General features: G+C 43.6%; 1 protein-coding gene and 1 pseudogene across 1 annotated transcript; both read left to right on the top strand.

Moving 5' to 3' along the window:
- The first annotated feature begins 2,640 nt into the window (after positions 1-2,640).
- LOC123389175 (heterogeneous nuclear ribonucleoprotein A1-like) lies at positions 2,641-3,431 on the top strand. Its single transcript, XM_045070204.1, has one exon. The coding sequence runs from the start codon at positions 2,641-2,643 to the stop codon at positions 2,920-2,922; it is 282 nt and encodes a 93-aa protein (XP_044926139.1). The 3' UTR covers positions 2,923-3,431.
- Positions 3,043-3,932, top strand: LOC101693631 (annotated as a pseudogene).
- Positions 3,933-15,212: the final 11,280 nt, after the last annotated feature.

Raw genomic sequence — 15,212 nt, 5'->3', positions numbered from 1 at the left:
CCTGCAGATGAGTGTTAGGATTAGCCTGGTTTGGTCATATTCCTTCTGCCTAGAAGGTGAGTCTGCAACCAGAAGAAAGTGATAGCAGAGACGCCAAGCAGATAAAAGCAGTTAGTACTTCAGTCCTTGAGGATCCCCACAAAGAAACCATCTGGTCTGTGTAAATTTGATCGAGGTGTTTGTTTTCTTGTTGATTTGCTAGAGATAGGTAAAACATTCATTCCCGGTACTTTCCTGTCCCCTGCGTGCATTAGGATTTCTGTGAGGCAATAAGAAAATTCCCTGTTTTGGGAGCACCGGAATGGCTCAGTCAGTTAAGTGTTTGCCTTCAGCCCAGGTCATAATCCCAGCGTACTGGGATCAAGCCCCACATCTGGCTCCCTGCTTAGCCTGGAGCCTGCTTCTCTCTTACCCTCTGCCCCTCCCCCACCCCACCCGCCTAGTGCTCTCTCTCTTTGATCTCAAATAAGTAAATAAAATCTTAAAAAAAGAAAAGAAAATTCCTTGTTTGGGATCAAAGCATTAGACCTAATGTCTAATGTCCCCCCAATAGAAAAACAGGGAGTTCTGGTACTTCTAACCAAAAGATCCTGTGAAACATCAGGATCTTTAAGCCCATCCTGTACTAAGATCTGGAACCCAGGTGACATCTGAGTCTCTATCGCTTACTGTGGATCAGCAACAGAAATCTCTCTTCCATCCTGATGATATGTAATATCTTTCTTTACTGCTAACAAGTATCCTCAAAGGACTTCTTCAGAAGAGGCACAGTCTCTCTGAAACTGGATGTCCAATTTAGAACTTTGGAACATTCCCCAATTAGGCAAGAGCTAATCTTGCTACATAATTTTATCCCTTCTATTTTGAAAATGCCCCCTGGTGGACAGAATTGGTATAGTTGCCATTATAAAACCCGTTACTACAAAGTCGCTGGGGAGAGTAAGAGTGGGCACAGGATATAAACAAACCCTCCACCTGGGTCTACTCACCATACGATCCAGCCAATATAGCCTTTGATGACCGCTACCTTTTCTCTTGTCTTTTCTGCTTCCCTCTAAATTAATCACAATACAATCATTAAGAGGAAAATATTTGTTTTTCTTATTTGTGTTATCATGCTGTCCACGTAGGCAGCTCTTGCTGTAGCAAGATATTTTGGGAAAGTATATGCAATAAAGGTTCAGGTGCTAGGCAATTACAGGAAGTTAGTAATTAGTATGTCCACTCTCCAACAGTATAGAATACTCACACTCAACAGGAAAACCACTAAACCAAAAATCCTATATATCATGTAAGAATTCAATAGATAACTTATTGTTTGCAAAAAATATAAATCATGACTGTTCCTTCCCACCCATAAGAGTAGCAACTAAAAGTTCTGGAAGTCTTGGAGCGCCTGGGTGGCTCAGTGGGTTAAAGCCTCTGCCTTCCGCTCAGGTCATGATTCCAGGGTCCTGGGATCAAGCCCCACATCGGGCTCTCTGCTCCGCGGGGAGCCTCTTTCTCCTCTCTCTCTGCCTACTTGTGATCTCTGTCTGTGAAATAAATAAATAAAATCTTTAAGAAAATAAAATAAAAAGTTCTGGAAGTCTTTTAAATAAAGGTAAGAAGCGTTCTTTGACCTCAGACATTGAACATTTATAGACAAGATACTTGAAATCTTCTCTTGAGAAATGTCAGAGTAAAACTAAAATCCAGTCTGGGTTTAAACAGAAAAGCTCTCGGAACCTTATGCAAGTACTTGAAATGTCAAATTATCAGTGGCTGCACTTCTGCTGAGTCATATGGAACCCCTTCTGTGTTTCTTCAATTTTGTTGATCTATCCTAGTTGAGCGGAACAGTAAATTTCTCCCTCTCTCCCAACCAGGAATTTCATATTTGAATATATGTCAGTTAGAAGAAGTGACAGAAATGAACACACATTACAAGTTATGTCATCAACAATAGTTTTTTTAAATTTTTTAAAAGATTTTTAAATTTTATTTATTTGACAGACAGAGATCTCAAGTAGGCAGAGAGGTAGGCAGAGAGAGAGAGAGAGAGGAGGAAGCAGGTTCCCCGTGGAGCAGAGAGCCCGATGTGGGGCTCGATCCCAGGACCCTGGGAAAATGACCCCAGCCGAAGGCAGAGGCTTTAACCCACTGAGCCACCTAGGCGCCCCCAACAATAGTTTCTGATGAGAAAGTTTTAAAACTCAGGACAAGGGTCTATGGCAGACCTCCTGGCTTCTGCATTATATCTCCTTGACCCATCTCTGCTTTCAGTCAACACCTGGGATGAGCTCAGACATGCTTAACACTTGCCGTGCCCGTGACTATATACTGTGCATCTTGACTAGTCTTTTTATTTATTTATTTATTTATTTAAAGATTTCATTTATCTGACAGAGAGAGAGAGGTCACAGGCAGGCAGAGAGAGGGGGAAATGTAGGCTCCCCGCTGAGCGGACAGCCCGATGCAGGGCTCAGTCCCAGGACCCTGAAATCATGACCTGAGCCAAAGGCAGAGACTTAATCCACTGAGCCACCCAGGCACCCCTTGCATAGTCTTTAAAAATTTTTTTAAAATTTATTTATTTGACTTTCTGCCTGTGGACACCGCTGAGTAAGCATCGTTAAAGTCTCCCCTCCCACCGCCGTCATGTCTAAGTCAGAATCTCCCAAAGAGCCTGAACAGCTGCGGAAGCTCTTCATTGGAGGTCTGAGCATTGAAAAAACTGCCGAGAGTCTGAGGAGCCATTTTGAGCAGTGGGGAACACTTATGGACTGTGTGGTAATGAGTGATCCAAACACCAAGCACTCCAGGAGCTTTGGGTTTGTCACAGATGCCACCGTGGAGGAGGAGGATGCAGCCATGAACACAAGGCCACACAAGGTGGATCGAAGAGTTGTGGAACTAAAGAGGGCACGAGAAGATTCTTGAAGACCTGGTGCCCACTTAACTGTGAAAAAGATTTTTGTTGGTGGCATTAAAGAAGACACTGAAGAACATTATCTAAGAGATTGTTTTGAACCATATGGGAAAATCGAAGTGAATGAGATCATGACTGACCAAGGCAGTGGCAAAAGGAAGGGTTTTGCTTTTGCAACATTTGATGACCATGACTCTGTAGGCAAGACTGTCATTCAAATATACTGTACTGTGAATGGCCACAACTGTGAAGTAAGGAAAGCGCCATCTCAGCAAGAGATGACTAGTGCTTTGTCTAGCCAAAGAGGTCGAGGTGGTTCTGGAAACATTGATGGTAGTCGTGAAGGTGGTTTTGGTGGGAATGACAACTTTGGTCATGGAGGAAACTTCAGTGGTAGAGGTGGCTTTGGTGGCAGTTGAGGTGGTGGTGGATATGGTGGCAGTGGGGATGGCTATAACGGATTTGGTAATAATGGAAGCAACTTTGGAGGTGGCGGAAGCTATAATGATTTTGGTAATTACAGCAATCAATCCTCAAATTCTGGATCCGTGAAAGGAGGAAATTTTGGAGTCAGAAGCTCTGGCCCTTGTGGTGGTGGAGGCCAATACTTCGCCAAACCATGAAACCAAGGTGGCTATGGTAGTTCCACTAGCAGCAGTAGCTATGGCAGTGGCAGAAGGTTTTTATTACTGCCAAGAAACAAAGCTTAGCAGGAGAGAAGAGCCAGAGAAGTGACAGGGAAGCCACAGGTTACAACAGATTTGTGAACTCACCCAAGCACAGTGGTGGCAGGGCCTAGCTGCTACAAAGAAGACATATTTTAGACAATACTCATGTGTATGGGCAAAAAACTCGAAGACTGTATTTGTGACTAATTGTATAACAGGTTATTTTAGTTTCTGTTCTGTGGAAAGGGTAAAGCATTCCAACAAAGGGTTTTAATGTAGATTTTTTTTTTTTGCACCCATGCTGTTGATTGCTAAATGTAACAGTTTGATCATGACACTGAATAAATGTGTCTCTTTTTTTTATTATTATTTGAGTGAGAGCATGCATATGTGAGAGAGAGAGAGCGAGCGAGCAAGTGCACGAGCGTGGGGAGGGGCAGAGGGAGACGTAGACTCTCCAAAGAGCAGGGAGCCTAGTGCGGGACTTGAGCCCAGGATCCTGGGATCAGGACCTGAGCCAAAGGCAGCTGCTTAACTGACTGAGCCACCCAGGCACCCTGTGTCTTGCATATTCTGCTGCAGGACATTCTCCAATGCCACGGGATTCTGCTAGAGCCACAGACAAGTGCAGTCCGGGGCAAACTCATCCAAAGGGGATTGAGAAGGGATGATGATCCACCCTCCTGTCCTTCAGATGGACCATTCTGGGATCCATCCTGTACTTTCTCAGGAGGCCCTAATTAACTGGAGCCCCTCTCACTCAGAAACAACCTGGGTAATGGCCCTTATGTGATCTTTTCCTTTTCTATTTTATTCTCCTCCATCCCTCCTATGATTATCTTCCAAATAAACTACCTTCACTCAACTCTTTGTTGAAGGCTCTGCTTTCAGGTGAACCTAAGAGTCATCATGGGTATTTGAGTTCTCTCTACAGCAACCTGGATATCTTGGCACCTGGTACCTCTAGGGAACTATGGCTGGGGACATGTGGGAACATGATGGTTTTGCATATGGGATAATACCACACCAGAGAGGTGAGAGAGGACAGAAAAGAATTCAGACCTGGACAAGACAGAAGAGGAAGGGTTTTGATGGAATGGGGAAGAGGGTGAGTGGGGATGCTGGACAATCTGAAAATGTGCATACACCCTCACTCTAGAAAGAAGACTAGCTCAAGACTGTACTGAGACTACATTGACATATCAATCCCTCTTTCTGTTCTTCCTCTAGTTCTTATTCTGATAGCTCCAGGGATTCTGTGAGCCCCAGACACACGCAGGAGCAGTAATGTCTATTATCTCCATTCCAGAGACAATAAATGACAAGTATGAAAAATCTAAGGAGAGAAGGGAGTGCATGGTTCAGACCCTATGTTTAAGGATCCCTAGGTCATCCTGGCCTTCCTTAGTCCCTTATCTCCCCGCTTTTTTTGATACCCCCAGCTGGTCATCAGGCAGACTTCCATGATAGGTTAGAGGAAGGCAAAGACCATTGAGCTCTTCACTTTCTCCCTGTATATTTGACTCTCAAGTTCAGGAGTTGTGGCCCAGCCTCAGTGCCAGGTCACTTTTGTACCCTTACAGGATCACATTATCATATCCCTTTCTCCATTTCCCCCTCTAATATGCCCAAGAGGAGTAATTCCCCTCTTCTTGCACTCCTTGGGAATGAGGTCCTTGATCCTGTAATTCATTCCTTAAACTTATGAGAAAAATTAAAATCCATGAGGAACAGGGGCTATTCTTTGTTTGCATGTCTTCATACCTCAGGCAGTCTACAAGACAGCCTCAGCTTTCACTTTCTGCTTGCAAAGCCTTAAAGTCAACCTGAAATTAGTGACTTTTTCCATTCCTGTGTCTCTTCTGAGCATGTGCACAGCCTTGTGCATTTACATAGCCTTTTATGCTTATGTATTTATTTTTTAAAGATTCTATTTTTAAGTAATTTCTACACCCAAGATGGGGCTTGGACTCACAACCCTGAGATCAAGAATCACATACTCTACCGACTGAGGCAGACAGGTGTCCCTACACAGCCTTTTTTTTTTTTTTAAGATTTTGTTTATTTATTTGAGAGAGAGAGAGAGCTCAGGAGCAGGGGGAGGGACAGAGAGAGGGACAAGCAGACTCCCCACTGAGCAGGAAGCTCTACATGGGCCTCTATCCCAGGACCCTGGGATCGTGACCTGAGCCAAAGGCAGATGCTTAACTGACTGAGCCACCCAGGTGCCCCTACACAGCCTTTTAGAGTCCTCTGGAATATGATGTAGCTTTTCGGAGTTCCTAAAAGCATAACCTTATGCAGCCACAAGGTTGCCAGTAGATGGCTATTGTTCTGAAAAGGCCCTGTGAATAGGACTTTTTTTTTCTATTGAGCTGAATTCTGAGTCAAATCAAATAGCCAGAACGACCTAAAGATAGAGATTTTCTAGGGAGCTGCAAATTCAGACAAAATATTCACTGTGCTCTGGGGATGTTGCTTTTAACTGAGTGAGCTCGACAAGAGGTCAGTCCTCTCCATTGGCTTCAAGACTTCTCAGAGCTGGAGAGGGAGCGTGGATGGGAATAGCATCCCATCCACAAGTTAAAATACTACAGATCTTTCTTTCTTTCTCCCTTTCTTCCTTCCTTTTTTCCTTTCTTTCTTTTTATTTTTCTAAGATTTTATTTATTTATTTGACAGAGAGAGAGAAAGATCACAAGTAGGCAGAGAGGCAGACAGACAGAGGGGAGAAGCAGACTCCCTGCTGAGCAGAGAGCCCGATGTGGGGCTCGATCCCAGGACCCTGAGATCATGACCCGAGCCGAGGGCAGAGGCTTAACACACTGAGCCACCCAGGCACCCGACCTTCCTTCCTTTCTTCCTTTCTTTCTTTCTTTCTTTCTCTTTCTTTCTAAGATTATTTACTTATCTGACAGAGAGAGAGAAAGAGAGAGCAAGGGCACAAGCAGGGGGAGGCACAGGCAGAAACAGAGGGATAAGGAGAAACAGACTTCCTGTTGGGCAGGGAAACTGATGGAGGGCTTCATCCCAGGGTCCTGGGATCATGACCTAAGCAGAAGGCAGACACTTAATTGTCTGAGCTACCCAGGCACCCTTAGGTCCCACTTTCTAACCAAAGCTCAGTAATTTCTCTTGGATAGATGACTTCCAGTTTGTTCTAGGGCTCTGGTTAATTTCCAGAGTTCTAAAACAGTTCATCTTAGTTGTTTTGCCAGTATTTTTATTGTTTTTGTGGAGAAGCAAGTTCACTGAGGTCCTCCTTCTGCCATTCTGGAAGTTGATCTCCAGGCAAACTCATTCCTAAACACCGTTCTTCACATGTAACCTACATCTCTGCAGTCGAGCTTTTATTTAAAGTTTGTGCCTCTTCCACCAGATTCAATGTCAGACTGAGTCTTCGTCACAGTGTGATTTAAACTTATTCTGATGTGAACTATCCCAGTTATCTTTAAAGTGTATAGTTCTCTTAAATGGAACTTTGAGAGGTTGCTGGAACGTATTTCATTGAGAGCATCCCACTCACTGATTGCTTACTGATAGACCCTGGACAGAAGGCAGTAGCTTGAGTACTCTCAAGTTCTCTGTACAACTGCCCTGGCTAGGGGAGCCTGGGTGGCTCAGTCAGTTGAAGCATCTGCCTTCAGTTGTGGTCATGATCCCAAGGTCCTGGCATCATGCCCCATGTCATGCTTCTTGCTCTGCGGGGAACCTGCTTCTCTCTTTCCCTCTGCTGCTCTCCCTGCTTATGCTCTCTCTCTTTCAAATAAATAAATAGAATCTTAAAAAAAGACAGAAACAAAATATCCTGCCCTGGCTGAAACAAATCCCAGGAGATTCTTCTGGTTCTGTTTTTTATTTATTTATTTTATTTATTTATTAAAGATTTTATTTATTTGACAGACGGATATCACAAGTAGGCAGAGAAAGAGGAGGAAGCAGACTCCCTGCTGAGCAGAGAGCCCGATGCAGGGCTTGTTTCCAGGACCCCGGGGATCACGACCTGAGCTGAAGGCAGAGGCTTTAACCCATTGGTTCTGTTTTTTATCTATCCTGTCATCCAGGAAGTGTTCTTGATCCATCATTGCTACCTTGGGGGAAGAGAAAAACATCATGGGCTAGTCGAAACGAGGTACAAATCTTTCCTACTTAGCTCTGGACCTTTCACCTTGCACTGGTGGAGCCAATCCAATTAGTGGAGCCAACTTCTCAGTCCCGTCTCTAAGAATCAGTTCATATCATCTCCATGTCATTCATGACTTTACTGCTGGGACATGAACTGTGCCTTTTTGGGCTCCTAGGTGCTAGTCTGACTAAAGCTTTCTGTCTTTAATGAGTTTCTGTTATCCTCCAGTATAGTTTCTGTTATCCTTTCTGTTATATATCCATTCTGTTATAATGAGTTTCTGTTATCCTCCAGACTGAAACATATACATCTACTCCCCTATCTCTATGGAACTGATTGAAATAATCAAAGGAAAATAACATCAATGATGAAATGTTGGAAGGGAGACATAGATTTATACCATAATCACAGAAGAATTTCTGCTAGCTAATGGTCCCCGAGGACTCAATGAGAGGCAAAACCCCACAGATACCGTTTTTTAAAAAAGATTTTATTTATTTATTGGAAAGAGAGAGAGAGAGACAGAGATAATCAGAGAGGGGAGCAGGGAGCCTGATGTGGGACATGATCCCAGGATCCCTGGGATCATGATCTCCTGGGATCACGGTCTGTGCCGAAGGCAGATGTTAACCAACTGAGCCACCCAGGTGCCCCCCTTTTAGATCGTTTCCGAAAGAATAGTGCAGTATCATGAAAACCAAGCTGAGGAAATCCTGGCAGATCCACATAAGTACCTACTAATCAAAGAAATAAATTCTCCTAGAAAAAGGGGGATGGGGGCCATTATTTCTTGGAAACTCTTTTGATACTACAGATCAATAGCACCTGAAGGCAGGTGTAGACTTTAGAAAAGGAGACTGTGAAAACAGAAAAACCTGTGGGGAGGTCTTTCCCTGACTGTACGTCTCACTAGAGCAGGTAATTACAACACTGGGAGAAGTTTCCTTATTTTGAGGGAGCAAATGACCTCGTGGAGCAATTACTCTCAAAACAGCCAAGAAGGAAGCCATACACCTGAACCAAAAGCAGAAGGCAGGCCAAACAGAAAACTGATACCAAAAACTGTTACATGGGGCAGCAGTTTGAACAAACAATGAGAAAAGTTTCACAAACTTCTGGATAAGATGACCCATGACCCTGACTTCCTCTCAGTCCTGTGCAGGATGCCGAAATGCTGAACTGATGATTTAAAGCCACATAATGAAGGACTCCCACAGCAGCCACGTAAATAGTGAGGGACCCAAGAAAAATAAATGCACAATATTTTTAGTCAATTATCACATCTTTAAATCAGAGTTCAGCAAATTTTTTTCTTTAAGGGCCAGATAGGTCAAGATTTTAAGCTTTGTGAGCCAAGAGACACAACCAAGGCTATTATGCAGATACTTAAAAAACCATTTAAAATGTAATCATTAGAGGCACCTGGGTGGCTCAGTGGGTTAAGCCTCTGCCTTCCGCTCAGGTCATGATTCCAGGGTCCTGAGATCGAGCCCCATATCAGGCTGTCTGCTAGGCGGGGACCCTGCATCCCCACACCCCACCCCTTGCTCCTGCCTGCCTCTCTGCCTACTTGTGATCTCTCTCTGTCAAATAAATAAATAAAATCTTTTAAAGAACACATAATCATTAAAAAATATAAAAAACATTCTTAGCTTGTGGACTGTAAAAACAAAATTAGGAGGCTGGCCAGATATGGCCCATGGGCTACAGTTTGCTTATCTAGACTTAACCTCACTTAAACATGAATAATAAGGAAAAACCCAGGGTCTGTGACTCTCAAGAAACATAGAAGAAAAAGAGAAACAGCATACCCAAGAGATAGATATACTAGTTAAGATACGTTCGGTCATGACAGAAATCCAATTCAAACTAGCGTAAGTAAAAAAAGGTTATTAATTCAGACAACCGAGGACGGGTGGATCAAAAGGAGGAACAACATGATCTTTATATTCCATCTCCTTTCTCAGCTTTTCTGTGATTCAGTCACTTTCCTTCTGCAGATGTAAGTTCAAAGAAATAAGTGTTGTGTCAGAAATCTGGATTAAATGAAAGACTTGAGGAAAATAAAAATGATTAAAACCTTGTCTCTTTACTATGCTGCAGTATAGAAGGTGCTGAATAGGATTATCACAAATTACCCAGAACCAGATGTAAATAACCTCTTATAAACGGAAGGTAAAGCCCTGTTGGAGAGATTGACAGACCCTGAAGTTGTGAAAGATCAATATACACTACTTTTTTGAAAATAATTATTTTCATTCTACAGAATGGGAAATAGAGAAACTTTCCTGACTGCCAGCAAATTTTTTTAAAAGATTTTATTTATTTATTTCCGAGAGAGAGAGCTCACATGTGTGGGCAAGCAGCCAAGGAGCGTTGGGTAGCGGGGAGGGGGGGGAGTCTTCAGCAGACTCCCCATTGAGCACAGAGCCCCATGAGATGCAGAACTCGATCTCACAACTCTGAGATCATGACCTGAGCTGAAACCAAGAGTCGATTGCTTCACTGATGGAACCACCCAGGCGCCCCTCCCAGCAAATTTTGATCTTCAGATTCTTATCTGTTAAATGGTGGAGAGCTGTTGTATTAAGGCTAGAGTGCAAATAGTGACCATTATTATAATTTTCATTTCACATAAACTAGACTTCTTAAGTATCATATGACTATCCGATACTTCATCTGAACTGAATGTACACTGCGAAGCCCTGGCAAGTCTACACCGTAAGGTAGTTGGGGGATATAGGCCTGGAGTTAGACTGTGTGGGATCAAACTCTACCACTTATTTTCTGTGTGACTTTGAGGAAAGTATTTTCTTCAGGTGTCAGTTTCCTCACCTACAAAATGGGAATAATAATAGAACCATCTCACAGAGCCATTGCAAGGGTCACCTGAATTCACAGGTGTGAAGGGCTTAAAACAATGCCAAGTGCACCAAAAGAGTCTCAGTAAATGTTAGCTGTTAAAATAAAAGTGGCGCGTACATTTTTCATGACTGCATATGAATGGTCACCTGGAGTTGTGGATGAAGAGGGGAGTGGCTCTAGATTCGATTTAATTCAATCCCCTCGCAAGATCTTTGCAAAATAGATTCAAATGAGGAAACAGCTAGAAGCATTTCCTGTGACAGACACTGTGCCAAGTACGTACTACATTATCTTCTTTCATTCTCCCCCAAACTCTGTGAGATAGGTACCGTTCCCATGCTTATCCCTATTTTACAGGTGAGAAATGGAAGCCAAGAGAAGTTAACATGCTTGCTTAAGGTTTCACACTGGTATGTGGTGAAGGCTGGATTAGAAACCAGAGTCTGAGGGTGCCTGGGTGGCTCAGTTGGTGTAGTATCCATCTCTTGGCTTCTGCTGAGGTAATGACCTCAGGGTCCTGAGATCGAGCCCAGTGTTGGGCCCCACACTGAGTTCAGGGGCTGCTGTCCCTCTATCTCTGCTCCTCGCACATGTGTGTGCACTCTAAGAAAGAAAGAAAGAGCAGGAGGGGGAGAAAAAGAAAAAGAAACCAGAGCCTCAGGACACCTGCATGGTTCAGTCAGTTGAGTATCTGACTCTTGATCTCTGCTCAGATCTTGATCTCAGGGTCCTGAGTTCAAGTCCATGTTAGGATCTGTACTGGGCATGGTGCCTACTTAAAAAAACAATAAAATTTAAAAAAGAGAAAAGAAACCAGAGCCTTTCATTGTAGAGTCTGCCCCTTCATAAATTCCATGTCATTCCGCCTTTTAAAACCAATTGGATTTCTACATTTCTACATCAAAACACATTGTCAACCAGAGTTGAGCTTGGAAATTTCCAAAGCAGGAGTTTCTAGTTACTGGCCAAAGGAAAATCTTGCTAATTCTTCCCCAGCACTACATAACTTCCTGGTCAACTTGTCTGGGTGAATTAATTGCAAAACATTCCTTTAATAAGTAACAAAGCAAATAGACTTTTTGTATGGTGTTATGACAAGAGCTAATTGGAGGGCAATAAGCTTTACCTAGTATTTATAGTTCCTTATCCCTTCACCCTTGCTCTTTGCTCTCAGCTGGCCATTTTACTCCTGTTTCACAGAGAAGATACAGGGCAATAAGCAGTAAATTCTTTAGCATCCTACCTCCCCCTAAACCTACCAGCTAACCTCTGGTACCTTGTCAATTTTTGCCTTTTTCTTATTTTCTTAGTGGTGAAGCAATCTTTCTTCAAAGGTGATATTCTCCACATATACAGGAAATCAATGATTCTGAGCAGGACCAGCAGCATTAAAAGCATCTTGGAGCTTGTTACAAAATCAAATTCTTGGGGCACCTTGGTGGCTCAGTTGATGAAGCATTTGCCTTTGGCTCAGGTCATGACCCCAGGGTCCTGGGATCGAGCCCCACATGGGGGGAGTCCTGCTCAGTGGAGAGCCTGCTTCTTCCTCCCCCTCTGCTACTTCCCCCTGCTTGTGCTCTCTCCCTCCCTCTCTCTCTATCTGTATCAAATAAGTGAATACAATCTTTAAAAAAAAAGAAGAGAAGGAAATGCAAATTCTCGTGCCCAATCCCAGATGTACTGAATCAGAAATGCTCGGAATGGGGCCCAGCATCCTCATAGAGCAACAGCCTGGTTATCCCCTGGGAGCTTGTTAGAACTACAGAATCATAGGCTCTACATCAGACTTACTGAATCGGAATATGCAACTAATAGACTCCCACAGGTGATTTCAAGATCCCCGGGTGACTCATATACATATTAAAGTTTGAGAAACACTGCTGTAGATGGCAGTCTCCTTTTTCCCTCTCTTTTACTTTCCACTCTCTTGGATCTTTCCTGTCAGCATTTTTTTTTTTAAGATTTTATTTATTTATTTGACAGAGGGAGAGATCACAAGTAGGCAGGCAGAGAGAGAGGGGGGAAGCAGGCTCCCCACTGAGCAGAGAGCCTGATGCGGGGCTCGATCCCAGGACCCTGAGATCGTGACCTGAGCCAAAGGCAGAGGCCCAACCCACTGAGCCTCCCAGGCGCCCCTCCAGTCAGCATTTTAAAAATGATCTTGTCTCTTCATGATTTAAAAAACAAATCAGTAATAATAATAATAAATTAATATAATCCTACTCCTACTATTATTATTATTCCCTGACTCTTCTGCTATTTTTCCCTCTCCTCCATTCACAGACAGACTTCTTGAATGATTTGCCTAAACCATAATTAAGATCTCTCGGTCACCACCTCTCACTCACTCCTTATCAGCCTAAATTTGGCCTTTATCACCCTCCTGGAACTTCTTGGCCAAAGGTAACAAGTAACCCCTTTAGGGACAAATCTACTGGGTGGTTTTCAGTTATAAACTTAACGACCTCTCTACAGCATTTGATATTACTGCCATAGCTTCCTTAAAATTTTCCTTTGGCTTTTGAACAGGACATTTTTTTTTTCCATCTTCTCTGACTTCTTTGGCCTCTTGTTATCAGTCTTTCTCTGGTATGTACCCTCCACCCCCCACACACACCCAGTCTGGGTGCTTCAGAAGAGTGGGCCTACTTGGTCTAAAACAGGCTTTCCCAGTCTCAACACTCTTGACATTTGGGGCTGGATAATATATTGTGGCAGCTGTCCTGTGCATTGCAGAATGTTTGGTAGCATCCCTGACCTCTATTCCACTAGGTGCCAGGAGCAGCCCCCCTCCCCAGGTGTGACAAACAAAAATGTCCCCAGAGATTGCTAAATATCTTCTCAGGAGAAAAGCTGCCCATGGTTGAGAACCACTGCTCTAAAGGTAATCCCGTGTGCCCTAGTTCTGATAAGCACTAAGAGAGGCTTTCTGAATGTTTCTAGGAAAATTCCGTACTTGAGAAAGAGCTCTGGAAAGCCATTCTTTTTCTCCCACTATATGGGGGAAGCATGTGAGTTGATCGCTACAGGCAGCCAGCCTGTAACTCTGGGCGAAGAATGAGATGAGTCTCATGACATCACCGAATCACTGGATCAACCAGTCCTAATGTCTGCTCTTCCTCTGGATTTAATCTTGAATAATATGCCTCCCAAACTTACTTACTCATCTTACTGCCTCCTGTTGTCTCATTTCCTCGGACCTGTTTTTCCTCTCTCAGCTCGTTCCTTTAGTCTGACATTTTGTTTGCACCGTTTGGTTTTCTACTTCAGTTTCCCAGTGGACACTAATTTTTCTCTCGTTTTCCATGTTTTGCATGGAGGCCAGCCATCTCACCACTGTCATGATGACTCCCAGCTTCTAGGGCTCAACTGAAACCTCAGAAACAACGCTCTCTGAACAGTAGAAGGGGTAGCTGGAACAGAGAAGTCAGAAAAGAGGTCTGGCTAGGCTCAGAACCCCCTTTCACTGTACCTGAGACTCATTGGTATCCTCTGCTGATACTAGGTCAGGAGGCTGAACTATTCTTTTTTTTTTTTTTTAAGATTTTATTTATTTATTTGACAGGGAGATTTATTTATTTGCCAAGCAGAGAGCCTGATGTGGGGTTCAATCCCAGGACCCTGAGATCATGACCTAAGCCGAAGGCAGAGGATTAACCCACTGAGCCGCCCAGGCACCCCTGAGGCTGAACTATTCTAACTTGAAACCAATTTTCTTTGGAGTTCGAAGATCTCCCACTTAGTCCTGTGGGAGAATTGTGATTGAGAAATAGAAACAGGGAGTCCAAAAATTACAGGTCTTTGAGATTAGAAAGACACACAGACTAGAGGAGCATGGGTGAACATTTTGGAAATACATATTTTTTGTCTGTTTGATTCCTTTCTCTATCCCCAGTGCCTGGAACAGTCCTAGTCCGGGGTAATGCTCAGTCAGTATTTGCTGAGTGAATGTGCTGATGAGCAGTTAAAGGGCTGGTCTGCTGAGAAAGGCATAGTTGAGACCCTACATGCCCCTAGAAAGATAGAGAATAAGTGCCTTGGTTCAGTTTCTGACAAGTCCCCATTCAAAGTCCTAATTAGGCCTTGTAGTCTCTCTGCCCTTTGGTTCTGCAAGACACCCCTACATTTATACAATAAATTCTCTTTTTTAAAAAAAGATTTATTGGGTGGAGCGTGGCTTGGTTGTTAAGTGTCAGCCTTGGCTCAGGTCATGATCCCAGGGTCCTGGGACTGAGCCCCGCATCCGGCTCCCTGCTCAGTGGGGAGCCTGCTTCTCCCTCTCCCACTCCCCCTGCTTGTGTTCCCTGTCTTGCTGTGTCTCTCTTTGTCAAATAAATAAAATCTTAAAAAACATAAATAAGATTTGTTTGAGAGAAAGAGAGAAGAGAGCGAGCGAGAGAGAGAGGGAACAAGTGGGAGGGCCAGAGGGAGAGAATCCTCAAGCCGACTCCACTCTGCAGTGAGTGTGAAGCCCTAATTGGGGCTGGATCTCACCACCCTGAGATCATGACCCAAGCTGAAACCAGGGGTCAGCTCCACGCTTGTGCCCCCTTCCTTTTTTTAAACAGGTTATTTTTTTTTTTTAAAGATTTTATTTATTTATTTATTTGACAGACAGAGATCACAAGTAGGCAGAGAGGCA

The sequence above is a fragment of the Mustela putorius genome, unplaced genomic scaffold (genome assembly GCF_011764305.1).
Source record: "Mustela putorius furo isolate JIRA1106 unplaced genomic scaffold, ASM1176430v1.1 tig00003962_pilon_pilon_pilon, whole genome shotgun sequence".
NCBI lineage: Eukaryota > Metazoa > Chordata > Mammalia > Carnivora > Mustelidae > Mustela > Mustela putorius.
The sequence above is the reverse complement of the archived record's forward strand: the minus strand, read 5'-3'. Positions and strand labels throughout refer to the sequence as shown.

What these genes read in the sequence shown, in the direction of transcription:
- LOC123389175 (XM_045070204.1), top strand. Translation starts at nt 2,641, where the DNA reads ATGTCTAAGTCAGAATCTCCCAAAGAGCCTGAACAGCTGCGGAAGCTC.